General features: G+C 48.9%; 1 protein-coding gene across 1 annotated transcript; it reads right to left on the reverse strand.

Moving 5' to 3' along the window:
• On the reverse strand, positions 1 to 26,474 carry LOC144819274 (L-threonyl-[L-threonyl-carrier protein] 4-chlorinase-like). Its single transcript, XM_078677239.1, has 6 exons — positions 24,014 to 26,474; positions 22,987 to 23,203; positions 22,170 to 22,261; positions 11,643 to 11,782; positions 6,014 to 6,118; positions 1 to 581 (listed from the first exon to the last, which is right to left on the reverse strand). The coding sequence occupies exons 1-6, from the start codon at positions 24,141 to 24,143 to the stop codon at positions 474 to 476; spliced, it is 792 nt and encodes a 263-aa protein (XP_078533365.1). The 5' UTR covers positions 24,144 to 26,474; the 3' UTR covers positions 1 to 473.
• Between the last annotated feature and the right edge of the window lie 175 nt (positions 26,475 to 26,649).

A 26,649-nucleotide genomic window follows, 5' to 3' on the forward strand; every position in this document is an offset into this window, starting at 1 on the left:
TCCAAAGTTTATTGATACATTTTTATTTTACTTTTGTAGAAAAAGAATACAAAAAGACATTTGCACTTTTGATTGTAAATCTGTCTACCAGCTGTATGTTTAGCATAAATAAACCTTAATAAAAAAGAATTACATATAGTCAGGCAGCTGAGATTCCAAAACAGGATGCAGGCTTGTGTTTTCTACTGAAACTGCAATGCAGTGCAAAAAGAAATTCACATTATCAATTTCTGAAATTGCAATTGTTTGTTTCATAGTAATAGTTGAAGCACCTATTGGCCTACCATCAGAACATTATTGTAGACAATATTGAGGCTCACTGCAAGATGTTAAAAAAGAGGAAATACATATTTGAACCTATAAGGCTCCATCTGAGATCAGGAATGAACCTGCACCATGCAGTAGTCTATTACTGGCAGTAATGAACTACACAAAGAGAGGAATTCGTCTCCTGATGATGCTCTGCACAAGTGTCAGAAAGTCTTGGAGAAAAAGTTGGGTGCATGATCTGTAAAGTGCTGGAATTCATCTGTTCCTGCAACAAGCATGGTGGCGGGGAAGGAGCGTGGGCGCTCGAGGTCCTGGAATCAGAGAGGAGAGAAGTGCATTAGAATGAGGGCATTCAGACGTAGGAGAATGCAAGACATTGTCATATAGGACCTTCACTGGTGTCATCCATTGAGGGAGAAAAGGGCATGATCAAGCAAATCTCTAAAATGTGTACTCTGCAACAATAACTAACCATAAACCTTCCCTCTCTTTCAAAACAGCCTAAGAACCAACACTAGCAAAATCCCCAAACTATCTAACATTCAAACCTGCCTCTCTTATAGAACAACCTAACTACCCAAACTATCTAAATCCCCAAAATATTGAACCTTCAAACTTGCCCCCATATATAACTAATAACCATAACTATTTAAATTCTGCATCTGACCTTCAAACGTGCCCCTCTTTTATAACTAACAACCAAAACTATTATAAATCCCCAAACCATTGAACCTTCAAACCTGCCTCTCTTATATAACTAACGACCATAACTATTTAAATCCCCAAACCATTGAACCTTTAAACCTGCGTCTCTTATATAACTAACGACCATAACTATTTAAATCCCCAAACCATTGAACCTTTAAACCTGCGTCTCTTATATAACTAACAACCATAACTATTTAAATCCCCAAACTATTGGACCTTTAAACCTGCCTCTCTTATATAACTAACGACCATAAACTATTTAAATCCCAAAACGATTGAACCTTTAAACCTGCCTCTCTTATATAACTAATGACCATAACAATCATAACTATTTAAATCCCTAAACTATTATACCTTTAAACCTGCCTCTCTTATAAAAACTAACAACCTTAACTATTTAAATCCCACAACTGATCTTCACACCTGCTTCTCTCATATAACTAACCACCAAAACTATTTAAGTCCCCAAACTATTGAACCTTCAAACATGCCTCTCTCATATAACTAACAACCCAAACTATCTAAATCGCCAAACTATTGAACCTTCAAACCTACCTATCTTATATAACTAACAAACAAAACTATCTAAATCCCCAAACTATTGAACCTTCAAACCGGCCCCTCTTACATAACTAACAACCAAACCTATTTAAATCCCACAACTCACCTTCAAACCTGCCGCTCTTACATAACTAACAACCAAACCTATTTAAATCCCACAACTGACATTCAAACCTGCCTCCATCCATAACAAACTAAACATGCACCTACTTGGCTCCACAATTCTCAGAAGGTGTTTTACCACAAAGTGTTAAACCTATGCAATTCCGAAGAATGTATGTATGTAGTGTTTTGAGAAGGACCAAACTATCCATCGCCACACTCTCTCCGCAGTTTTGGCTCAAAGAACATTTCTATTGAGCCTTCATCAGGCCTTTCTAGCAACTTCTATCTTTGAACTTTGATAGAATTTAATACACCGATATCTTCATTGGTGAACAGTGCATGTTATACACATTACCAATCTGGAGTACGTCTTTGTGACAGTAAAAGAGTTAAAAATTATATATTATTTCTTATTCATATCTAACGTAAACGTTTATTCACCTTCAGACTCAGACAAGAATCGCTGCCACTCTTGCTGTATTCTCATTTGTTAAAACAGTGCATTGTCAAGACAAAAACGTTTAGGGCCTCATTTATGAGAAGTGACGCATCGCTGTGTGAAAGCAGCGTTGCGTCACTTCTCACAGCGCCCTCCTTGCGACATGATGGATTTGTCATATTTACTGTATGACGCATCATGTCGCAAGGAGTTACAGATACGTCAGTATTTCTGACATATATGTAGGCGCAAAAGTGACGCTGGCTGCAGTGTGTCACAAAAGTGACGCAACTCCAGCAATGTGTCCTTTCACATGGAGCAAGCCCTATGTGAAAGGACCTGTGTCAGTCTTACGCCTGCTGTGAGGCAGGCGTAAGATATTGATGCAATTGCGTCCTAGAAGTGGCACAGTAAAATTTCATAGATGTCATTGCGTTACTTCTACAAGGCTTACTTTTGTGGGAATGCCCCCCCCCCGCATACATTATACCTGACACAGGTATAATGTAGCACAGGGATTTACAAAGTGATGCATCTGCTTAGATGTGTTTCTTTGTAAATAGGGCGCAACAGGGGGCATTGTTTACGTGGCCGATGCATCACAAAAGGCGACGCAACGGAAGCGCAAAACTCTTGCAAGGCCTCCTAAATAAGACCCTTAGTCCGCATGGCCTTCAAGTAGTAATCCTTCTACAACAAACTGCATTCAAGGCATCAGTCTTTAGATATATACTACATGGTGGTCTCTCAAGATTCTGATTAAGTTTCAAGGATTAACATGCTTTCATGTATTAATAGTTTTAGGGCGTTAACAGGGTTTTTCCACTCTAAAAAGCTAAAGTTTACTAGGACATTGATGAAAAAAGACAGAGGTATTGTTAAATTATAACCATTTCAATGACAAATATTTAAATGCATTTCTTTGCAATTTGATTTTTTTACAATTTGTTGATAACATTTCAAAGTTTGATTCATTTGATAAATTTAAGGTAGAGTTAGCCAAGTGTTTTACCCATTGCCTGTCTTTGGGTAGATGTGTTAGTACTTACGGCTCTAAGTGGGATATTCAAATATACATTAAGAAATCAGAATGAAAGCATATTTGAAGACATAACAGAGCCATAGTAAAAGGGGACGTTCCATACTAATATGCTGACAGATTTATGTCTAATTGATATTAATTACAAGGTTTGTTTAGAAAAGCCCCTTCAGTGTCTGTGTATGGTCAAGAAATACCCAGTTTAAGAAGTACATGGAAAATGTGATTTTGAACTTTCTAGATTATGTCATAACAGAACCAAACTTCATAACTAGAATACAAGAACAAATTACGTTTTACCCCTTCAAAATGAAATGCCTTCCAAAAACAAACTAAACCTTCAAGAAGGACTTAGTCCCAAAATACACTCTGAAAAGAAAATATCCAAAAACTTCAAAAAGTATCTAATTTCCAAGGCTTAACCCCTTCCACGCTCATGACGAGCTCCGCTCGTCATGAACCGCGGCTTTTTGAAAAAGTCAGCGCACAGCGGGAAAACCTGCAGCGTGCATGGGGTTAAGCCCATAAAACCAGCCACAAGGAAGTGTCCACTGAAATAAACTTTTTTGCAAAATCTAAAGCCCTTCATCATCAAATTAAGCTCCAAAATAACTTCCCTCCAAAACAAAAATGACCCCCAAGGCTAACCAAACTCCCAAATAGATCCGACCTTCAAACCTAAATAACACACAAAACTGAGGTCCAAATATATCAAAGAGTTGTGTCGCCCTCGTGCCACGCAATGGGATGCAAGAGCAATGCATCTTGAGTTAGATTTATCAAGCCACGCAAGGTAACCTTTCGTGGTCTTGAGTGGCTTGGTAAATCTAGAGAAACTCATTGGAGCGCAAATCGCTGCGTAGCATTACTCTGCTATAGGGAAGCGTTCCATGGGGGGAGCATGTGTGTTCCCTCGTATCACCCATGGATTTTGGCACATTCCCAGATTTACCATTAGTAGTAGACCTAGTAATGCGACAAGGAGAAATATCTTCATTTTGCCTCATTTTGTCCACTTTCTGTGTGTGCTGCATTCTGCAGTACACACAGAAAGGGGAAAATGCCTGAGGATTGTTTTTGAGCAGACAGGTGCCCCTTCCTGCACAAAAACGATCCTGTCTGCTATTCAGGCACCGTTGCACCACGGCGCGCAAGTGTTGCTTGTGTTGGCGGTAGGCAGCACATTGTGCACCAGTGCAAGGAAAAGACAGGAATGTGCCATATAATGTAAAATACAGGTAATTTGTGCACTTTGCCGAGCACAGAGCAAGACGGCTAGCCGCATTGCATGATTTTTTCACCAATATACCCCCTATTTTAACTATTAAAAATGCCTGATGTCCGACAATGCTGTTCTGTTACAAACAAGTTTCCCAAGAGGGTCTGGCTCCGTGGCATCTCAGTGGGCGGGGCTTGTCGCATATGCAAACCTAGACACCAATGCTGCAGCAGCAGCCTCTGACCTCAATTCCTTCATCCCAAAGGATGGGGTTGCTCTGCAGGCTGCAGAGATGAGGGATGTAACATCTGTCCCTCTGTTATTGGTAGACGCGAGGCAGAACATCAACTGCAGTAGAACCTGTTCCTGACCCAGGAAGCTCTGCAGCGCAAGCTGAGGTCTTGGAGCACATCTTGAACTAGTGAAGCTGCCTCCAGCGCATCCCCCAAATGGAGTAGCCTCGGTTCCCAAACTGAGGTGCCGGGTTCAGCAAGCTAAGGATTATGGGTCTTATGTTTGGGACTGTGATGTAGGGCAGCGCAGCAATGCTGTGCTTCCCTACGGCACAGTGAAAGGACAGGAATGCCACATATTTAAGCAATTGGGTGCATTCCTGTTCTTTCTCCCTGCGCTGGTGCCGTTTCGGGCTACGTACCATGGTGCAAGGGTGCCTCTGTTGCATGCAGGATTGTTTTTGTGCAGGAAGGGGCACCTTCTTGCAAAAAACACAATCCTAAGAGGCGTTTTCATATTTTTATGTTTGCTTGCAGAATGCAGCAAACATAGAAAGACAAAAAAATAGGAGATATAAACATATTTCCCCTCATTATGCCTCACATGGGGAGGCATAAATAATTGGCCCTTTCCCAGGTTTACATGACTTTGTAAATCTGGCACAACATCAAATTCCTTGGGTGTTGGGTGGAAAAACCCACAGCAATGCCTATCGAACGCCTCCTGGGAGCAGAGGAATGCGACACAGCAATTGCGCTGCGCCGCCTTCCTCGTGATTTAAGAGGCAACTCAAAGCAACGTAAGGAGGCCTTGTGTGGCATCATAAATCTGTGTGAGAGCCATGCGTCACATATGTACCACTTTACAGGACCGGACTGGCCCATTGGGCACCGGGCGTTTCCCCAGTGGGCCGGAAAGGTTGGGGCCGGTTTTAGACTGGTGGGGGCCGTTTTTGTTACTGAGGGAAGGTTTTGCAGAAATAACGGCCCCCAGTAACAAAATCGTAGCAGCAGTGTTTCCCACCACCATGCCCTATCTCTCCCTCGGAGGCCGGTCCGATGCAATTGCCAGGGCTGGTTTGCTGTCCCTGTCCAGCCCTGCCACTTTACGTGGTGCAAAAGTGATACAGGGCTCTCATAAATAAGGTCCTCAGTCCATCAGAAGGCCTCTTCTGCCCATACAGAAGGAAGCGGCACCTGGGGTCCAGACCAGATCCATCAGAGAGACCAGGGAAAGGGTGGTTACTCTTTACTCAGTGAATGGTTCTTTGAAGTTGCATGCACACACAGTACCGAGTAGAAATGCATGCACACACACACACACGTGCATGGATGCACACACACAAACACATACAATCCACACTGTCACACTTGTCCTCTAATAAACCCACTGACACACAACCACGCTCAGACAGTCTGCAGGAGAGGGTTGTACTCACCTCCACGGGGTAGGCTGTGGTGGGGACGTAGCGAATAACGAAGCCACATCTGCGTCTGTGGGACGTGTTCGGTTCACTGGCGTGGACTGTCAGCCCGTCGTGGATCTAAAGAGAGAAATGTAGGATATGAGCAGTGCTTATCTGCCAAAAACGTAAGTGTCAGCGCCCAATGTGTTACTCACTGGTCCACTGCAGCTGGCACTGCCCAAGTCACCTTTTTATCTTTAAGTTTTATCATTTCTTTTAAAACTATCTTAAATCGTTTAGTGCTCCGCTAATGAACATTGGTTAAAAATACACCCACACTGCCACCATGTGGTGGTTTCTCAGACATATGTGCCTGTGTTTACAGATAAGTGCCGGTGCCAAGCACCGGAAACACAGGTGCAAATTAAGCACTGGATTTCGGACAGAGAAAAGAGAGGCAGCCACCTGAGGTGCACCTCAAGGGGAAACAGGGTACATAGTCCTGAAGCACCCCAAGGGGAACTGTGAGTACACAGTGTGGGTGCACCCAAACGGGGAATCTGTGAGGACACAGTGTGGGTGCACCCTGAGGGGAGCTCTAAGTAGTCAGTGCTGGTGTACCCCCAAGTGGAGCTGTGAGTACCTAGTGTAGGTGCACCCAAAGGGAGAGCAGTGAGTACACTGTGTGGGTGCACCCAAAGGGAGAGCAGTGAGTACACTGTACTGAGTCACCAAACCAGGGAACCTGTGAGGACACAGTAGGGGTGCACCCCCGGGGGAGCTGTGAGTACACAGTGCTGGAGAATCCATAGGGGGAGTTTTGAGTACACAGTGATGGTGCACCCAAATCAAGGGCAGTGAGTACACACTGCTTGTGCACCCAAAGGGGAACATGTGAGTAAACAGTGTGGGAGCACCCCTCGGGAACTGTGAGTGCACAGTGCTGGTACACACCCGGGGAAGCTGTCACTGCACAGTGCTGCTGCACTCGATTGGGGAGCTGTGAGTGCACAGTGCTGGTGCACTCGATTGGGGAGCTGTGAGTGCACAGTGCTGGTGCACTCAATTGGGGAGCTGTGAGTGCACAGTGCTGGTGCACACCGGGGGAAGCTGTCAGTGCACAGTGCTGATGCACTCAATTGGGGAGCTGTCAGTGCACAGTGCTGGTGCACTCAATTGGGGAGCTCTCAGTGCACAGTGCTGGTGCACATCAGGGGAAGCTGTCAATGCACATTGCTGGTGCACACCCGGGGAAGCTGTCAGTGCACAGTGCTGGTGCACTCAATTTGGGAGCTGTGAGTGCGCAGTGAGTTAACAGTGCTGGTGCATCCACAGAGGGAGCTACGAGTGGACGCACGCAAAGGGGTACATGTGAGTACACATTGTGGGTGCACCCAGAGGAGAGCAATGAGGACACAGTGCTGGTGCACCCCCGGGGGAGTTGTGAGTGCACAGTGCTGGTACATCCAAAGGGAGAGCTGTGAATACACAGTGATGGTGCACCCCAAGGGGAGCTGTTAGTACACACTGCTCGTGCACCCAAAGTGGCACATCTGAGTAAACAGTGTGGAGGCACCCACGGGTAGCTGTGAGTGCACGGGGAAGCTATGAGTACACAGTGCTGGTGCATCCCTCGTGGAGCTGTGAGTGCACGGGGAAGCTGTGAGTATACAGTGCTGGTGCATCCCTCGTGGAGCTGTGAGTGCACTGGGAAGCTGTGAGTACACAGTGCTGGTGCACCCCTCAGGGAGCTGTGAGTGCAAGAGGAAGCTGTGAGTACTCAGTGCTGGTGCATCCCTCATGGAACTGTGTGTACCCGGGGAAGCTGTGAGTACACAGTGCTGGTGCACCCCTCGGGGAGCTGTGAGTGCACGGGAAGCTGTGAGTACACAGTGCTGGTGCACCCCTCGGGGAGCTGTGAGTGCAAGGGGAAGATGTGAGCACACAGTGCTGGTGCACCCCTCGGGGAGCTGTGAGTGCAAGGGGAAGCTATGAGTACACAGTGCTGGTGCACACAAAGGAGGAGCTGTGAGTACACAGTGTGGGTGTGCACAAAGGAGGAGCGGTGAGTACACAGTGTGGGCGCACACAAAGGAGGAGCTGTGAGTACACAGTGTGGGTGGACCTCCGGGCGAGCTGTGAGTCCACAGTGTGGGTGCATGCCCAGGGTGACCTGTGAGTATACAGTGTGGGTGCACACTCAGGGGAAGCTGTGAGTACACAGTGTGGGTGCACTCAGTGGAGGAGCTGTCAGTACACAGTGTGGGTGCATGCCTAGGGGGACTGTGCGTACACTGTGTGGGTGCACACAAGGGAGGAGTTGTGAGTACACAGTGCGGGTGCACCCAAAGACGGAGCTGTGAGTACAAAGTGTGGGTGCACTCAATGGAGGAGCTGTGAGTACACAGTGCCGGTGCACCCTCAGAGGGAGCTGTGAGTACACAGTGCTGGGGCACCCTCAGAGGGAGCTGTGAGTACATAGTGTGGGTGCACACAGAGGAGGAGCTGTGAGTACACAGTTTAGGTGCACTCAATGGAGGATCTGTGGGTACACAGTGTGGGTGCACACAACGGAGGAGCTGTGCATACACAGTGTGGGTGCACTCAACGGAGGAGCTGTGAGTACACAGTGTGGGTGCACTCAATGGAGGAGCTGTGAGTACACAGTGCTGGTACACCCTCAGAGAGAGCTGTGAGTACATAGTGTTGGTGCACACATCCGAGGAGTTGTGAGTACACAGTGTGGCTGCACTCAATGGAGGAGCTGTGAGTACACAATGTGGGTGCACTCAATGGAGGGGCTGTGCATTCAGTGTTGGTGCACTCAATAGAGGAGCTGTGCATACACAGTGTGGGTGCACTCAGTGGAGGAGCTGTGAGTACACAGTGTGGGTGCCCTCAATGGAGGAGCTGTGAGTACACAGTGCTGGTACACCCTCAGAGAGAGCTGTGAGTACACAGTGTTGGTGCACACATCCGAGGAGTTGTGAGTACACAGTGTGGCTGCACTCAATGGAGGAGCTGTGAGTACACAATGTGGGTGCACTCAATGGAGGGGCTGTGCATTCAGTGTTGGTGCACTCAATAGAGGAGCTGTGCATACACAGTGTGGGTGCACTCAGTGGAGGAGCTGTGAGTACACAGTGTGGGTGCACTCAATGGAGGAGCTGTGAGTACACAGTGCTGGTACACCCTCAGAGAGAGCTGTGAGTACACAGTGTTGGTGCACACATCCGAGGAGTTGTGAGTACACAGTGTGGCTGCACTCAATGGAGGAGCTGTGAGTACACAATGTGGGTGCACTCAATGGAGGGGCTGTGCATTCACAGTGTGGGAGCATTCAGTGGAGGAGCTGTGAGTACACAATGTGGGTGCACCCAAAGGAGGAGCTGTGAGTACATAGTGTGGGTGCACTCAGTGGAGGAGCTGTGAGTACACAGTGTGGCTGCACTCAATGTAGGAGCTGTGAGTACACAATGTGGGTGCACTCAATGGAGGGGCTGTGCATTCACAGTGTTGGTGCACTCAATAGAGGAGCTGTGCATACACAGTGTGGGTGCACTCAGTGGAGGAGCTGTGAGTACAGTGTGGGTGCACTCAATGGAGGAGCTGTGAGTACACAATGTGGGTGCACTCAATGGAGGGGCTGTGCATTCACAGTGTTGGTGCACTCAATAGAGGAGCTGTGCATACACAGTGTGGGTGCACTCAGTGGAGGAGCTGTGAGTACAGTGTGGGTGCACTCAATGGAGGAGCTGTGAGTACACAGTGCTGGCGCACCTTCAGAGGGAGCTGTGAGTACACAGTGTGGGTGCACACAGAGGAGGAGCTGTGAGTACACAGTGTGGGTGCACACAAAGGAGGAGCTGTGAGTACACAGTTTGGGTGCACTCAGTGGAGGAGCTGTGAGTACACATTGTGGGTGCACCTAAAGGAGGACCTGTGAGGAGACTGCGCTGGTGCACCCCAGGTGGATCTGTGAATGCGCTGCTGGTGCACCCTCAAGGAGGCTGTGAGTACACAGTGTGGGTGCACACAAAGGAGGAGCTGTGCATACACAGTGTGGGTGCACTCAGTGGAGGAGCTGTGAGTACAGTGTGGGTGCACTCAATGGAGGAGCTGTGAGTACACAATGTGAGTGCACTCAATGGAGGGGCTGTGCATTCACAGTGTGGGTGCATTCAGTGGAGGAGCTGTGAGTACACAATGTGGGTGCACACAAAGGAGGAGCTGTGAGTACATAGTTTGGGTGCACTCAGTGGAGGAGCTGTGAGTACACAGTGTGGGTGAATTCAATGGAGGAGCTGTGAGTACACAGTTTGGGTGCACTCAGTGGAGGAGCTGTGAGTACACAGTGTGGGTGCATTCAGTGGAGGAGCTGTGAGTACACAGTGTGGGTGCACTCAATGGAGGAGCTGTGAGTACACAGTGCTGGCGCACCTTCAGAGGGAGCTGTGAGTACACAGTGTGGGTGCACACAGAGGAGGAGCTGTGAGTACACAGTGTGGGTGCACACAAAGGAGGAGCTGTGAGTACACAGTGTGGGTGCACTCAATGGAGGAGCTGTGAGTACACAGTTTGGGTGCACTCAGTGAAGGAGCTGTGAGTACACATTGTGGGTGCACCTAAAGGAGGACCTGTGAGGAGACTGCGCTGGTGCACCCCAGGTGGATCTGTGAATGCGCTGCTGGTGCACCCTCAAGGAGGCTGTGAGTATACTTTGCTGTTGTCCCCCAGGGGTTTCTGGGGCTATGGAGTGCTGGAGAATCCTCAAGGGGAACTGAATACAAAGTGCTGGTGCGCCCCCAGGGAGAACTGTTGGTTCACAATCCTGATGCACACTCAAGAGCATCTGTGGCTACTTAGAGCTCCCCTAAGAGAACACCAACCTTAAGTGCACAGAGTATATAGTGCTGGTGCACCCCCAGGGGTATTTGTGAGTACACAGTGCTGGTGCCACCCCAGGGGCAGCTGTGAGTACACAGTGCTGGTGCAAACCCAGGGGAAGCTGTGAGTACAAAGTGCTGGTGCAAACCCAGGGGAAGCTGTGAGTACACAGTGCCGGTGCAACCCCAGGGGAAGCTGTGAGTACAAAGTGCTGGTGCAACCACAGGGGAAGGGGGGAGTACACAGTGCTGGCGCAACCCCGGGGGAAGCTGTGAGTACACAGTGCCGGTGCAACCCCAGGGGAAGCTGTGAGTACAGAATACACAGAGCTGACGCACCCTCAAAGGAAGTTGTGAGTACATAGGTTGGTGCACCCCAGGGTAAGCTGTGACTACACAGTCCTGGCGCACCCTTAAAGAAAACTCTGAGTACACAGTGTTGGTGCACCCTCAGAGGGAGCTGTGAGTACAGGGAGTGCACAGTACATGGGCACCCCTAAGGGGGGTAGTGAGTACACTATAATGTATACGAAAGGCTCACTATGGGAAGGGTGGTGCCTTAGATTGATGGATGTCTTGGCCCGCCCCCTTACCAGCTGCCTCATTCATAAGTTGGGGTGAATAACTGGTCTGCCTGACACCCACAATGCACCGGACTGGAGTATTATGGCTTTTCGTGTTACTTTGTGATGTTGCGGTAACCCCTTGTTTGCTTGTGGGAATAACCACAGATGTGAGACATGAGTCCAGGAAATGACAGAGCGCTGTGAACTCACCGACATCTGCCCAGCCTGGAGAGGACACTCCACTGCCTTCTCTGCATCCACCAGGTGCCGCGGAATCTCCTGATTGGTTGACAGCATATTCCCCGGGGTCATCGCTGCACGGTGCTCCAGGACACCTTGTTTGTGACTTCCTGCAAAAGAAAGGGGGGTTGGAGTGAGGGGGGCCCTGATTCCTGGCCTGGGTACTTATCCAGACCACGCCTCTGTCTACAAGGAGGTGTAAGTCGTAGGCCACACCCACAATAATTATACACACACTTACCTATAATTATCATGTGTGGTAAAATCATTTGTGTGGGAAAAAAATTGTTTGGTAAAGGCATGTGTGGAAAGACTGCCTTGTAAAGTCATGCATGGTAAAGGCATCTGCATGGTAAAGGCATGTGTGGTAAAGGCATGTGTGGTAAAGGCATGTGTGGTAAAGGCATGAGTGGTAAAAACTTCTGTGTGGTAAAGGCATGTGTGGTAAAGGCTTCTGTGTAGTAAAGGCATCTACATGGTAAAGGCATGTGTAGAACAGGCATGTGTGGAACAGGCATCTGTGTGGTAAAGGCATGTGTGGTAAAGGCATGTGTGGTAAAGGCATGAGTGGTAAAGGCATCTGAATTGGATAAGACGAATGATAAAGGCATGTGTGTGGAAAAGGGACCTGCGTGGAAAAGACGCGTGGTAAAAGCATGCATGGAAAGGACACGTGGTAAAGGCATGCATGGAAAAGACACGTGGTAAATGCATGCATGGAAAAGACACGTGGTAAAAGCATGCATGGAAAGGACACGTGGTAAAGGCATGCATGGAAAAGACACGTGGTAAAAGCATGCATGGAAAAGACACGTGGTAAAAGCATGCATGGAAAGGACACGTGGTAAAGGCATGCATGGAAAAGACACGTGGTAAAGGCATGCATGGAAAAGACTGTGTGGTAAAGGCATGCGTGGTAAAGGGACCTGCGTGGAAAAGACACGTGGTAAAGGCATGCATGGAAAAGACACGTGGTAAAGGCATGCATGGAAAAGACACGTGGTAAAGGCATGCATGGAAAAGACACGTGGTAAAGGCATGCATGGAAAAGACACGTGGTAAAGGCATGCATGGAAAAGACGCGTTGTAAAAGCATGCATGGAAAGGACACGTGGTAAAGGCATGCATGGAAAAGACACGTGGTAAAGGCATGCATGGAAAAGACGCGTGGTAAAGGCACCTGCGAGGAAAAGACACGTGGTAAAGGCATGCATGAACAGAGTGTGTGGTGAAGGATGTTTCCCATCTAACAGAGGACCACGGCAGCTGAGTAAATATAGAGCCATCTCTGAACACTAGAACCCCCCGTGAGGACACCGGGGAGCTTCCAACGAGGCCTCGACCAGCCCCCACGAGTCCAGCCTCAGACACTAATCTGGGTGAAGACAAGAGGGTCACCGGTAGAGCCCTGTCTGACCAACCCTGTCCAATATCACTCTTTCAAAGCTGTGGTGCCCATGTTTACAGGCAAAGACATCTCCGCCTGTGGAAACCTATAGGGCGTCTCTCTGTTAGGACCCCATGTCCCCCGGCCCCAGCTCCCAGCTGTACAAACAAGCCCGGATCAGAGTTGGATGGGCTCTAAAAAAAAGTTGGCCCGGGCGCCCTAAAGTAAAGTGGCCCACATTTGCAAATTGGGTCTTTTTTTAAAACACTGCATCAGAATGTTAAGTGCTATAAAAAAGAAGATGGGTGCTTCTATAAAAAAAACAACGTGTTTTCTTAACTTCACTAAAGTAAAAAAAAATGCAAATGTTGCCAGGACTCTGTGTTGATGGATTAGTTCAGACTGAGAACCACATCTGAATGCAAGTGCGGCCACTTCTTCTCAGCCCCTCTGCCTCGACCTTTACCCGAGTGCCCCCTTACCAATCCGAGCCTGGCACGGATCCCTCTGATAACACATGGGCGCGCGCAGAGCAGCATGGAATTGCTCCATCCAGAGATATAGGTGTGGCCCTCGTGGTGCTGAGGGCGCCAGGACCCGCGGGTGGAGCCCGAGTTCTATCTCCAGACTTTCTGTATTAGGACAACACCCCTGTCAGGACAGCAGTGGGCTCCGATAGAGACGCAGACAATTTGTCAACACCACTGAGGACTTGCTTCGATATAAGCCTGCTGCACACCCTGCTTGTCTGGACTCGGACTCATTGTGAATGAATGCACCATCTTCCACTCTGTATAACTCTCTCCCACGTCCCTATGTCACGACAAAGAGGCTCCCTGTTAACAGATGGCCTACCTCCCATGCTGTATAGCGCTGTCCCAGATCCCTGTGTCGCTGTAAAAAGTTCAATCGGGTCGGGGACAATCGATATTTGCCCGGCGGTATTGCCTCTGTGACCCTCTAGTTATTAAATCAAATGAAGAGGCAGGCGCTGGAGACTGGAAAGCAGGAAACAAGGTTTTTTATTCTCTCCGGAGGAGAACACAACGAAACGGACAGAAGGTATCGTTCTGAGGTGCTCTAACTGTATTCCTGAGGCCTGGCCTCTTATACACACATTTATGACTTTATTGTAGATTACACATACATGTTAAAGCTTTGATGTACGGAAAAGACATTCTCGGAACTCCCCTTTGGGCCCGTTCCCATACACATTTACAGTTGAAGTCCCCACCCTAGTCACAACAGGTGATGAGCATCGTGCAGCTGGATATTCCGCCGATTCACGGAATGTGGGGGGTTTGATCGGGTCTCATGGGGTGGGGGCTTTGATCAACCCGGGGATTCTTTGATGGGGGAAGCTTTCTATTGTACGGGGAGGGGCAAGGATGGTATCGGCAGAGCTGGGTGTCGGCTTGGGAACGGGGAGGACAAAACGGGCACACGGGGAAAAAGGGGGTTTGCATCTAAGGGCCGGAGATCATGAAAGGAAAGCAGGGAGGTGTCGCGCTGGGAACAGGCTGAGGGCCTGGGGCAGAGCAGCGCCGAAGAGGGGTTTATGACTCAAGGCAGGTGCAAGCAGGGGGTGGTCAGCGTGCAGGCTTAGCGAAGGCAAAGGGCTATGTCAGGGGCCAGCGGCATGCAAAAGGGTTTGTTCTGATCGGGGCATCTTAAAATGGCGGGCGCGCACGACAAAAGTGTGGCATCAGGGGAAGAGGCAAGATGGCGCAGATAATGTTCACCAAAACGTACTAATTTTCAACAGTCCTCCCTTTAACATATTCAAGACATCTTGCTGGTTCATTTTCTACTCGGGTCTATTGTGGTGGGCATGAGAAGGAAAACGGTAGGAACCCTAGATGAAAAAATTGTAAACAATACATTTTAACATTTCTAGTTTTTAGGAGGTGGGCCTATTTGATAAACTTTGATAAACTTGTTCAGCAGGAAAGTCATAGGAATGTAATACAAAAACGGTTATGTAGCGAGAGCAGCAAGTACATATTTCATACTGGCAGGTTATTACATATATCTCAGGTTCGAATTGGAGCGTGATCAATACAATGGCGGCTGGGAGAGAAATGAGGCATAGCAAAAACGGTGATTGTGGATGTCAAATGTTCGAAGTTTACGAGTTCTCATTGTTCTTCGTGGTCTTTCGTTGGCGCTGTTGAGCACCGGCGGTGGAGCTACAAGTCCAGCTCTGTTCTAAGTTCTGCGTTGCAGGGCACGACCCTTTCCTCGCGTTTCTGGTCGGAACGGTCCTTTTCGCCCTGTGTCCTTTGAGGTGATGGTCAGAAAGTTCAGATGGAAGAAGAGTGTTCAAAAAACAGTCCATAGGGTAGGTCAGAGGAAAAAGGGGGATGGAGCAAGGCCAAATTAGGAGCAAACTAGGGGAACGAGAGACTTCAAATAGGCGGGCGTGTGACCAAATTCAGAGAGCGGGAACTTGTCGATAAGCACTGGACGTCGAGCAGGGGCATCAGGTCGACCCTTTCTTCTCATGTTGTCGAGAACAGTGCCTCGTCCTGCAGCTCTTTTCTGTCATGGTCTCGCCTTGGCTAATGTCGCAGGTGTTCCTTAGTCTGCAGTCAGGCCTCGTGCTCCCACATCCGGTCCTTCTCTCCTCCAACAGCAGTACCCTTAAACAAGTTTGAAAAGACAGTCTTTAGAAAATGTGCAGATGAAGATAATCAAAAAAAGTCTATTTCTCTCCCAGCTCCAGGCAAAGAATGAAAATGCTCGTTCTCACAACTGGCATATGAAATGACCGGTGACGGGCCTGTTGGATTTACTTATGACTTTCCTTCATAATTAGTTCACGACAGTTCATCTGATGGTGACCCACCTTCGTGAGACGAACCTGGCGAAGATATGCTGTTCTCTAGAGTTTTACATTTACAAAGGGTACTGTGAGTCATCAACATGGTACTACACAGGTATTTTGCTGAGAGGCGAACATGACTAAAACATCTCCTTTCTATAGATGCATCCTGCTTTTAAACTACTACGGGGTTCATTTCGGTTATTTCTTTACCTTGGGCTAATCTGTTAACCTTGTAAAACATCATTCTGGATCCTACGTAACCTTTTACAGCCCGATTACTTAATCAGGAAGGACAGGGGTTTTATGGGAAACAACCAGGGACATATACAGGGGAGGTAACGGGGGTGATCATTTTTTTTTTTTTTGCTTGGGTATTGCGACAATTCGGGGAGGGGAGGGTCGCGTATTCTGAGGTCCTTGTTTTATACTATAGGAGCCGTTGACATGTAGTTCCCTTATTTCGGGTCAGATTAGGGAACCTCTGTCGTCTTACCTGTCCTTTCCCTTACGGCCCCACCTGGGTTCATTGACTTCTAGCGGAAAAGGAGAGGTAACGACGCGGTCTCAGGGTGATTATATTAAAGACAAGTTTTTGTGCAAATACTGACGATATTTGAAGCCAATTAGGTGGGGTGCTAGGGGTGGCAGTCTGCCAATTTCGGGGCTAACCACTCGGAAGAGTGGGAGTGCAGAAATAGAGAGAGAGAGAGAGAGAGAGAGAGAGAGAGAGAGAGAGAGAGAGAGAGAGAGAGAGAGAGAGAGAGAGAGAGAGAGAGTGAGAGTGCAACGGCAGGCTAAATAGTACACGTGCAACAGAGAGGGTGGCAGTGTATTCAAGAAAGGCTATTTAGTGCATTACACAGTAAAGGGCATTCGCGGGTCTGCGTTAGGATCTTGTAATCATGCAGTTTGAGCATTAGACAGGGTAGAGGGGACGCGCCTTGAGAAGAAGGAAAGAAGAAAGGAGGTACCATTTTGTCGCACTTTTCGCATTCTCGGTCCTTCGACCAGTTGGGTCGACGCCTCAGTCACACACACACATTCCCTCATAGTTTCGCATCATACGTGACATGGGTTCATTCGTCCGGTCTGGTTTAAGGGTGATCACTTTGTATCAGGGTTGTGCTAATTTTTCGGGTTTGTTCGGTACGTGAGTAGTCTGCAGGCATGCTTAGACGCCACCTTGCGGCGCTAGTCCGTTTCGTGCATTAGACATGGCAAGGTTTCGGATCTTCGCCACACCTCGGCTGTAATCTCTGATGTAACCTGCAGAGGGAGGAAAAAAAGGGGGGGGGGTGGGAGACAGCATTCGCGCACATTCAAATACATGGATTCATAAGTCCTTTACTTACCTCTTACTCGTCTTTCCTCCTCGGGGCAGGGTCCCTGGGGATATGGTTTCTGGAGTCGAGGGGGGGGGGGTAGTGTGTTCATATAGGTCGTGTGCGGGGAAACGTAAAAAGGAAACCAGAGGTGCCTAGTGCGAGGTATCTAGTCAAAAGGATGTATCTCACTATCGGGGTCCTTAAACCTCTTTCAACGCTGTGGCGTTCTAAGGTTTTTCGGTTCTTGGGCCCCTGATACTTTGGAACGTGGTACTTTATAATATTTACATTATTTTATTTCTCCCTCCTTTTACATTCCCTCATTTACACCGTTCGTTTTACCCATCCTTGGAAGTCAAGGTCTTCCTCTACGCGAGAGTTCATGGGTCAGTTGCGTACTTTGAAGGCGGAGTGTCGTGTTGTTGCTCCGATCCGTCCTCCAGGGCTGGGTAACCATCTTCCTTTAACCTTAAAGAGAGAGCAGAGTAGGGTGCACAGAAAAAACTTTCCCACCGATCCCACATTTTTTTAAAATAAAGCATGCAATACCCGTCCATAGTTTCAAAGACTTTATTTTGCAAAATCATTTCAGCATATGGATTATGAGGGCGCGGTCGTATTTGGCCGGTCGTGGCAATGGCTAAAGTGCATACAGTGGGGGGTTTCGCTTGCAGCAATAAAAACATCGGAAAGTTTTACTCGTTCATTTGTAAGTAACTAAAACGTCTATTAATTGGTTGGGGGTTCGGGGGCATTTATTTTCCTATATGCATACCGTACGTGAGCGTCGTAAATGAGGTTTACATCAGTTATAAAAATATAATACATTGTACATTTGTAATCAACATTTGTAACGGGGATCCTTTCATACTGTTCGTCGTGTGAGTTCTCCTTGTCTTTTCTAGCCAAGTGTACAAAGGATCATATAAAATCTCAGAACATCAAGTTTATATTAGTGCGAAGGAACACCACGAGGTGTTCGTAAGTTCCGATTGATACCAGCGCCATTTTGGGCGGGGCCGGCACAGTCCGGAAGCAGCATCAGGGGGAAATGTTTCCATTACTGGCAGTTTGGACCAGAGTCCTTTTCGGCAGTTCTAGAATTCACGCTAACAGAAGGTGTGGCAATGTCATGTTTGTTTCGTTGGCGATCAAGGCAGCCGTCCCTTACCGGAAACCTGCAAAGGCCGAAGGTTCCGCCGGGGACCTTTGTATGATCTTCAAGGCTGCGGAGATGCTGTCGGAGATGGGGGCTCGTGCTCCATGGGACAAATGTTCGAGTTATATGGCTGGCCAAAGTTACTCTAGTGGCCGGGGCCCGCCTTCCAGCGGATCCAGACGCCATTTTGAGGCCCTACAGGGGCCACTCTCGTCGAGTTTGCAAGAATGGAAGAGATCCTTCGGAGTGAAAGGAAGAGGTCCCTGTTTTGTGTAAGCGGGACGTTCAGCTGGGGTGCAGCTGTGATGCCCCCACCTGGGGGGGCGAGGGAGACTCGTTCACATCGTCTCCTTCTCCCGGTGCACTCCATGCCGCTCCTTTTCATCGCCCCGCATGAAGGTCTCTCCACATCCGGTGTTCCCCAAGTGCCACCATTGTACGTTCGGTGCTGCGCAAGTACTGGGGTGCCACCATTGTACGTTCGGTGCTGTGGAAGTATTGGCACCATCGCCTGACTGGGGGTGTTCGGCGTCGGGCCGGGGGCTGGGAAACCTCCTATCGGTGGAGGTGGGAGAGGCTCGTCCGCGTCGCCTCTCCCTCCCAGCCCAACTTGGACAAATTGTTGTGGAGGTACGTGCAGGACATCCCGCCGTCCAGGACTGCTGCGGCTGTGACGGAAGAGAAAAGGAAGAGGTGCCTCGTTCTCCTCTGGACATGTGGCGGGACTACCTTAGTCTTTCCAGGCCCGTTGCGGCCGGCCAAGGAGACATGTGGCGGGACTACCTGCAAATGCCCAGGCTGCGGGCTCCTGCCTCTCCTCCGGCTCCCCCATACGTTAAGATTTCCTGACCAAGAGTTGGCGGCCGGGCTCGCCTTATATGGGTTGCCGTTGGTTGGGCGTAGCCGTAACCCTGCCCTACTTTGGAAGGTTCCAGAATGGGGGGGGGGCGAATGTTCTGTTTGACTTTCATTTTCTACAGTTTATCGTTATTATTCCTTGTTTGTTGTGTTAAATTAAAAGTTCAAGTTCATTAATGGTCTACGGATTTTGTTTTACCATTTCTTTCTTTCCAGGTTGCTTTTATGCTAAGTTTCTGCTAACAGAGGTCGAGTAACACGGAAACACGTGTAGAGGGATGACGCAGATTTGTATATTACATACACACAAACTCAGACGGGGGACAGTACAAGTACGACATACAAAGACCCAAGACAAATATAAAAACAGTTATTGGTCATAATTATCTCTTTCCGTCTGTGAATTTTAAACGAGGCTGGGTTCCCGTCTTGACATTGCCCGACCTAGGAGAACTTGAGCATGCCGCTGAGATTTTCCTGGCGAAATCTGTGCCATCGGGCATAATCAAACGTGGTAGTTCTGTCTGGTCTGTCTATGTAAGTCGGGTTCTTCTTTGTCTCGCGCCTTTTCTCGTACTGTCGGTCTGTCGTTCTTGTCGGCCCCTTGCCTTTACTCACGCTCAGTAGAGTCGGGCATTGGGCTTTCCAGTGTCCGACATACCTACAAAAAGCGCATTGGTCTGACCCTAAGTCTGGTCGTCCTTTGCATAGTGTCGGGGGATAAGTTGTGGGTAGCGGTGTCCTGGGGTTGTCCTGTCGGTATATTTCTCTACTTGGTTTGTCCTCGTCTTTTCTCTGTCGTTTCGTAGCCTCTCTGCGCCACATACCGAGACTGTCGAGCATAATTGGCGTTGTCTTATTATTTCGAAGGGCTATTTCTAACGTTTCTATTTTATCAAGGTCAAAGGATCCTGCCAGTGGCCACTGTTTGTCTTGACTCTCTTCGGTATACCTGTGCCATAATTTATTATAAGCTATGGTGACTAACCCATAGTTTATGAACATGTCCTTATTAGGGGTGCCTTCTAGTGGAGCTATATGGTCCACCTCTAACACCCGGTCCGGGCTAAACAGGCTATTTATCAGTGGGGAGAAGACAGACATGACGGCTCGTAACGAGGGACTAAAAAAAGTCAGCACTGCCTATCTTATCACTAGGTGCAAAGACTAGACAGAATATTTCTATTCTACGTTGTTTGCAGGCAGTGAATACCTCATGGACCAAAAAACCAAAAGACCAATAAATAACAATGGGGAGAATGAGTAGGTCCGCAAAGATCTGCGTTACCTACCCTTTTCACTATCTGCAAAAAGGGTGGTCACTTCCCTGTTTGCAGACAGGGAATCTCCAGGAAACAATATTTTTGCGAACAACAGTTCAGTTTCAAGCAATTATTAAGTGGGGGAGAAAGAAAACAAGCACGGCTGCTACCCTACCTATCCTCCACTGCTTGCAAAGAGAGAGAGCCTGTTGTTTCTCCGTTTGCAGACAGTGAATCTCCAAATAAAAAAAATAAAAATAAAACGAGCAATACTAGTATTTTTGAACAATCAAGCAATCAAACAAATTTTTTTCGCAACTTGTCGTGGCAACACGACCTTACCCGGACCATGTGGACAGTTTCTTGTCTTCCGAATCCAGCGCCCGATCGTCCTCTTTTTCTCGTATTTCTCACGGCACTCCTGATGGTTCCCAGTCAGGACCGTAGATCACTCGAGAGAGGTCTGTTCGGAACTAGTGAAGTTCGGATGATCGGCTGCCAGACGAGGGTCTATTGGGCAAGAGCTCTCCCGATCGTTGCAGTCGTTCACTCTGTCGTCGGGACCTCTCCCACTGGATCCACGAGTCGCTGATGGGCCCCACGCTTGGGACGCCAATTGTAAAAAGTTCAATCGGGTCGGGGACAATCGATATTTGCCCGGCGGTATTGCCTCTGTGACCCTCTAGTTATTAAATCAAATGAAGAGGCAGGCGCTGGAGACTGGAAAGCAGGAAACAAGGTTTTTTATTCTCTCCGGAGGAGAACACAACGAAACGGACAGAAGGTATCGTTCTGAGGTGCTCTAACTGTATTCCTGAGGCCTGGCCTCTTATACACACATTTATGACTTTATTGTAGATTACACATACATGTTAAAGCTTTGATGTACGGAAAAGACATTCTCGGAACTCCCCTTTGGGCCCGTTCCCATACACATTTACAGTTGAAGTCCCCACCCTAGTCACAACAGGTGATGAGCATCGCGCAGCTGGATAATCCGCCGATTCACGGAATGTGGGGGGTTTGATCGGGTCTCATGGGGTGGGGGCTTTGATCAACCCGGGGATTCTTTGATGGGGGAAGCTTTCTATTGTACGGGGAGGGGCAAGGATGGTATCGGCAGAGCTGGGTGTCGGCTTGGGAACGGGGAGGACAAAACGGGCACACGGGGAAAAAGGGGGTTTGCATCTAAGGGCCGGAGATCATGAAAGGAAAGCAGGGAGGTGTCGCGCTGGGAACAGGATGAGGGCCTGGGGCAGAGCAGCGCCGAAGAGGGGTTTATGACTCAAGGCAGGTGCAAGCAGGGGGTGGTCAGCGTGCAGGCTTAGCGAAGGCAAAGGGCTATGTCAGGGGCCAGCGGCATGCAAAAGGGTTTGTTCTGATCGGGGCATCTTAAAATGGCGGGCGCGCACGACAAAAGTGTGGCATCAGGGGAAGAGGCAAGATGGCGCAGATAATGTTCACCAAAACGTACTAATTTTCAACATCGCGATACGGGGCTCAATGGTAAAGAGATGGCCTCTCTATCTATCTCCAGTGCTGTAACCCTGTCCCAGATTCCTAGGTGATTACATTGAGGCTCACTAGTAGAGTATTAGCCCATCCCCCAATCTCAGCCAGTCAGTGTTAAAGCTCCAGGCTGTTGTGATGCTGCAATGACTATAGAATTTTATCCATACCTGGAATAACCTGCAGGACACCATTCTCTGCGTCTACGTCATCCAGGGCAAGCCACACTGAGGCCACCGGGCCCCCCTCGAAGCCCCAATACCTGGAAGTAAAAGGAGGAGGACGCTGTCAGCCAAACATTTGCAAACCCCAGAGCATGAGGGCACATGAGGGCACAGGATGACACATGAGGGCACAGGATGACACATGATGGCACAGGCTGGCACCTGAGGGCACAGGATAGAACACGAGGACACAGGATGACACATGAGGGCACAGGATGACACATGAGGGCACAGGATGGCACATGGCACATGAAGGTGTAGGATGGCACATGATGATACAGAATAACACATGAGAGCACAGTATGGCACATGAGGGCGCGGGATGGCACAGAATGGCACAAGAGGGTACAGGATAGCACACGAGGGCAGAGGGTGGCACATGAGGGCACAGGATAGCACATGAGGGCACGGGATGACACATGAGGGCACAGGATGGCACATGATGATACAGAATAACACATGAGAGCACAGTATGGCACATGAGGGCACAGGATGGCACAGTGTGTCTGGTAGTGCAGCCAGCCCCATGCCCTCTTGTACTAGCCTAGACGAAAGATGTTGTAATCTACCCTGTGTGTGCCCCTGCCAACCCGCCCCTGTATTAAACACCCTGTGGTACCCCGAGGGCGCCCGTTAATCGCACCGCGCCAGGCTCAGGTGGCAGGAATGTCATCCTTTGGCATTACCCTTGAAGTTCAGACAGACACCTCACACCAGCTGGGCCCGCCCCATCCTGGAGCCAGGACCCCGCAGTCTGACTTACTTGATGTCCTGGTGCCAGGCCACGTAGGGGGCGCTGTTCCCTCGGTGGGCCACGTCGGAGGCCGGGTATTTACAGATGAACCTGGAGTCCAGCAGGATCACGTGGGGCCCCAGCACGGCGGTGATGGCCCGGAGGGCGTGCGGGTGGGTGGCGAGGCCCAGCACCCACGGCAGGCGCAGGTGGGCGTTGTGCAGGCTGTACTGGGTGTGCTCCTTCCCTGCGGGGCGAGAAAGCAAAAGACACACAGATGATGGGCGGAACGCAGAGCAAATCAAACATTCACCCCCCAGACAAGAGATCTGAGTCAAATCCATCGTTCTTTTGCTCACCTTGCCACCCCAGTTTATACCCAGCCTGCGGGGGACACACGGAGGGGGGTTAGTCTCTGCACCGAGAAGCCTCTAAACCGAGGGGCTTATATATGGGAATGGTGGCACGGAGCGCAGCAAAAAAACATCCATGCGCTGCCCTACGCCACTGGGAAAGGGCAGGGGTGCGCGATATTCATCCAATAATGTGCATTCTTTTCCTTTCTCCCTGCACTGGTGCCGTTTCTGCAGCCTGACGCCAACGCCAACGCGGCACCCTTGAGCCTGTGTTACATAAACAATCCATAGAGTCTTTTTCCTGTTTCTAGGTGTCCAGCAGAAAGAAGCGCACATGGAAAGAGGAAAAACAAGAAGAAATAAACACAGCCTCACCTGGGGAGGTGTAGCATTTTGACGCATTCACAGATTTACAAGTCCTTGTAAATCTGGGAATGCGTAAAAACCAATGAGTTGCGTGGTAACACCCACGCAACGCCCATGCAACGCCTTCTGGGCGCAGAGTAATGCAACGTAGCGATTGGTGCGGCGTTGCCGTACTCCATATTTGTGAAGCCACTCGATGCAAAGTGGCTTTGCGTGACTTCATGAATTTGGCTTGGGGCTTTGCCACGTGCATGTACCTCTTAGCAAGGTGCAAGCATGACGCAAGGTGCTCAGAAACAAGCCACGAGAGATAAGGCTGCCCTCCCTGAACTTACCAAACTCCTCCTCCAGCTCCTCGAAGGCCCTCCTGGCGCCCTCCAGCTCCTCCGGGTCCAGCACTGGCACTGCCGTCAGGAAGCCCCGGGCCTCATAAAGGGTCTTCACGTGCTGAGGGTCCGCCTTCATGACGAGGGCGAGGACTTGGACTCGCTTCTTGTGCCAGGGATGGGGTCTGCCGTCTGCCTCCTGAGAGCTGAGCCCCAGATGTGGATATGTTCCTGCCGGAGCTCCAGATGTTGTCCTTCACCTCCAGCGGTGCTGATGCTGCAGGCGTGATCTTCTGGCAGGTGCTCCAGATGTGGACCTGTGGATCCCAAGGTGCTGGAGATTGTGTACCCTGGTATTCAAGAGCTCCAGATGTGAGTGCTCCCTCCTGCCCCTTGCAGTGCTGGAGCTCCAGATGTTGCTGGGGGTCACTGCCGCTGGTGTCCACCCTCCTCTGCCTCGGCATCTTATATAGAGCCGCTCAGACCCGCCCCCGCCCCTCTCCTCCGCCCCGGGCCGGGTCTGCACTCCCATGATGTCACCACAGCCTTGGGCTGCTTTCGCTTTCTCACTTTAATCCCAGCGGCCACTGGCATTGTGTAATCCTGGGCATGTCAGCAGCGGAGGAGGCATAGGAGAGAAACTGCAGACGCCAGCAAGGACGTTTCCTGGTGGTCCGTCCAAGGGGGCTGCAACAATGGGTTTCACAAGGGAGTCGTACAGTGATGCCCCCAAATAAAGGGACTTTGAGGTGTGTATGTATAAATAAACATTCCTTATTTACACTGAAGCCGGTATCGGGGTGTTACCGGTCCGAGGGGCTCCCGAGCGCTAAAGCTGTGTCTAGGCCAGACCTGAAAACAACAGGTCAGTAAAGGCAGTAGTGAAAGGCGGGAAAGTACATCTGACCTCATGGGAACTGACGTCAATTCTTCTTCAAAATACAAGAAGACGAGGAAGTGACGTCCCAAAGCTTTGCCACAATTTCATGAGGAGAGGTGAAGCCATGACGTGAAAGGGGTATACCGACCCTAGGATAAGTGCAGCGCCCACACCCCAAATACAGCCGTCAGACACCAGGCGCAGACACCACAGCTGACAGGCCAGATACAGACATCACACACGAGATGTAGAGCCTCATATGTGGGATACACTCGTCATAGGCTACATAAGTGCATGCACAGAATACATTCTTCATATCAAGGATACAGCCTTCATACAAGGAATACAGCCATCATACCGACCAACAGCCGTAATACAGCAAGCATATCCGGATACACCATGGCAGCCACTGGAAATCTGATGCTGCCCCCTGACATATGATGTAGGCTTCATATGCCAAATACAGCCACCAGACACAAGATACAAGCAACATAAATCAGATACAGCAATTATACTCTTGATACAGCCATTAATTACCAGATACAGCCATCAAACTCCAGACACAGCTATCATACACTGCATACAGCCATCATACACAGCATACAGCCATGATACACAGGATACAGCCATCAAGCCTTTCTAAACTCTTCCCTTTGACTCGTCCCCTCCACATTCCTTTTAACTCATCCCAAGCCTCCCACTGCTGCTATGACCTAAAAAACAAAAGTCTAAATCCTTCACTCTTCTATCCCTCCACCATCCTTTTCAATCAAAATGACAGACTAACATGTCTACTTCTCAAATTTCATATTTCACTATACTAATTCACCCCTAATCCTTTATGGGATCCAGAGCAGCGTGCTACTCGCCGAAAAAGGGCTTCAACACCTCATCAGGACTAGCAAGCGCTATATAACCGCAAACCTTTTTCCCTCTTCTATCCCTCCGCTACCCTTCTCTATTCAAAAACTTTATAACATATTCACCACTCAAATTACTTTCATATTTCACTATACTAATTCACCACTAATCCTTTATGGGTTCTGGAGTAGCGTGCTACTCGCCGAAAAAATGCTTCAACACCCCATCAGGGTTTACAAGACCTATATCAATGCAAACCTTTTTCCTTTTCTATCTCTCCACTACCTTTCTCAATCCAAATAACTGACTAACCTATCCACCACTCAAATTACTTTCATATTTCACTATACTAATTCACCACTAATCCTTATGGGTTCCGGAGTAGCATGCTACTCGGCAAAAAAGTGCTTCCGCACCCCATCTGGGGTAACAAGCGCTAAATAAATGCAAGCCTTTTTCCCTCTTCTATCCCTCTGCTATCCTGCTCAATCCAAATAACTGACTAATATCCGCTACTCCAATTACTTTCATATTTCACTATATAACAATTGATAAACACTTGATACTCTGAGATCCTTACGGATGACTCCCGTGTGACGAAGCAATGGAAATACCTACATTACATCGATTGTTTTCTACTTACCTGCCTTGAAAAAGTCAAGATCGTCGAAACACGTGTTGGCTGAATTCTTTCTGGAGGCGGTGTTTGTTTCTGAAATAAACCAAATTCAAATAAAAGAGGACTGTGTATATTGGTGAAGCGGATCCATATCTGGACTTACAGATGTCACTTGAGTGAAAAGAAAAAAGTTCTTTTTCAGTAACTGAATTGTATAATTCGTGATTTTTTAATGTACTGATATGTGAATAATTGAAACCTATAAGAAGGATATCGTGTATCATA

This window comes from Lissotriton helveticus, chromosome 2_1, assembly GCF_964261635.1.
Source record: "Lissotriton helveticus chromosome 2_1, aLisHel1.1, whole genome shotgun sequence".
Classification (NCBI taxonomy): domain Eukaryota; kingdom Metazoa; phylum Chordata; class Amphibia; order Caudata; family Salamandridae; genus Lissotriton; species Lissotriton helveticus.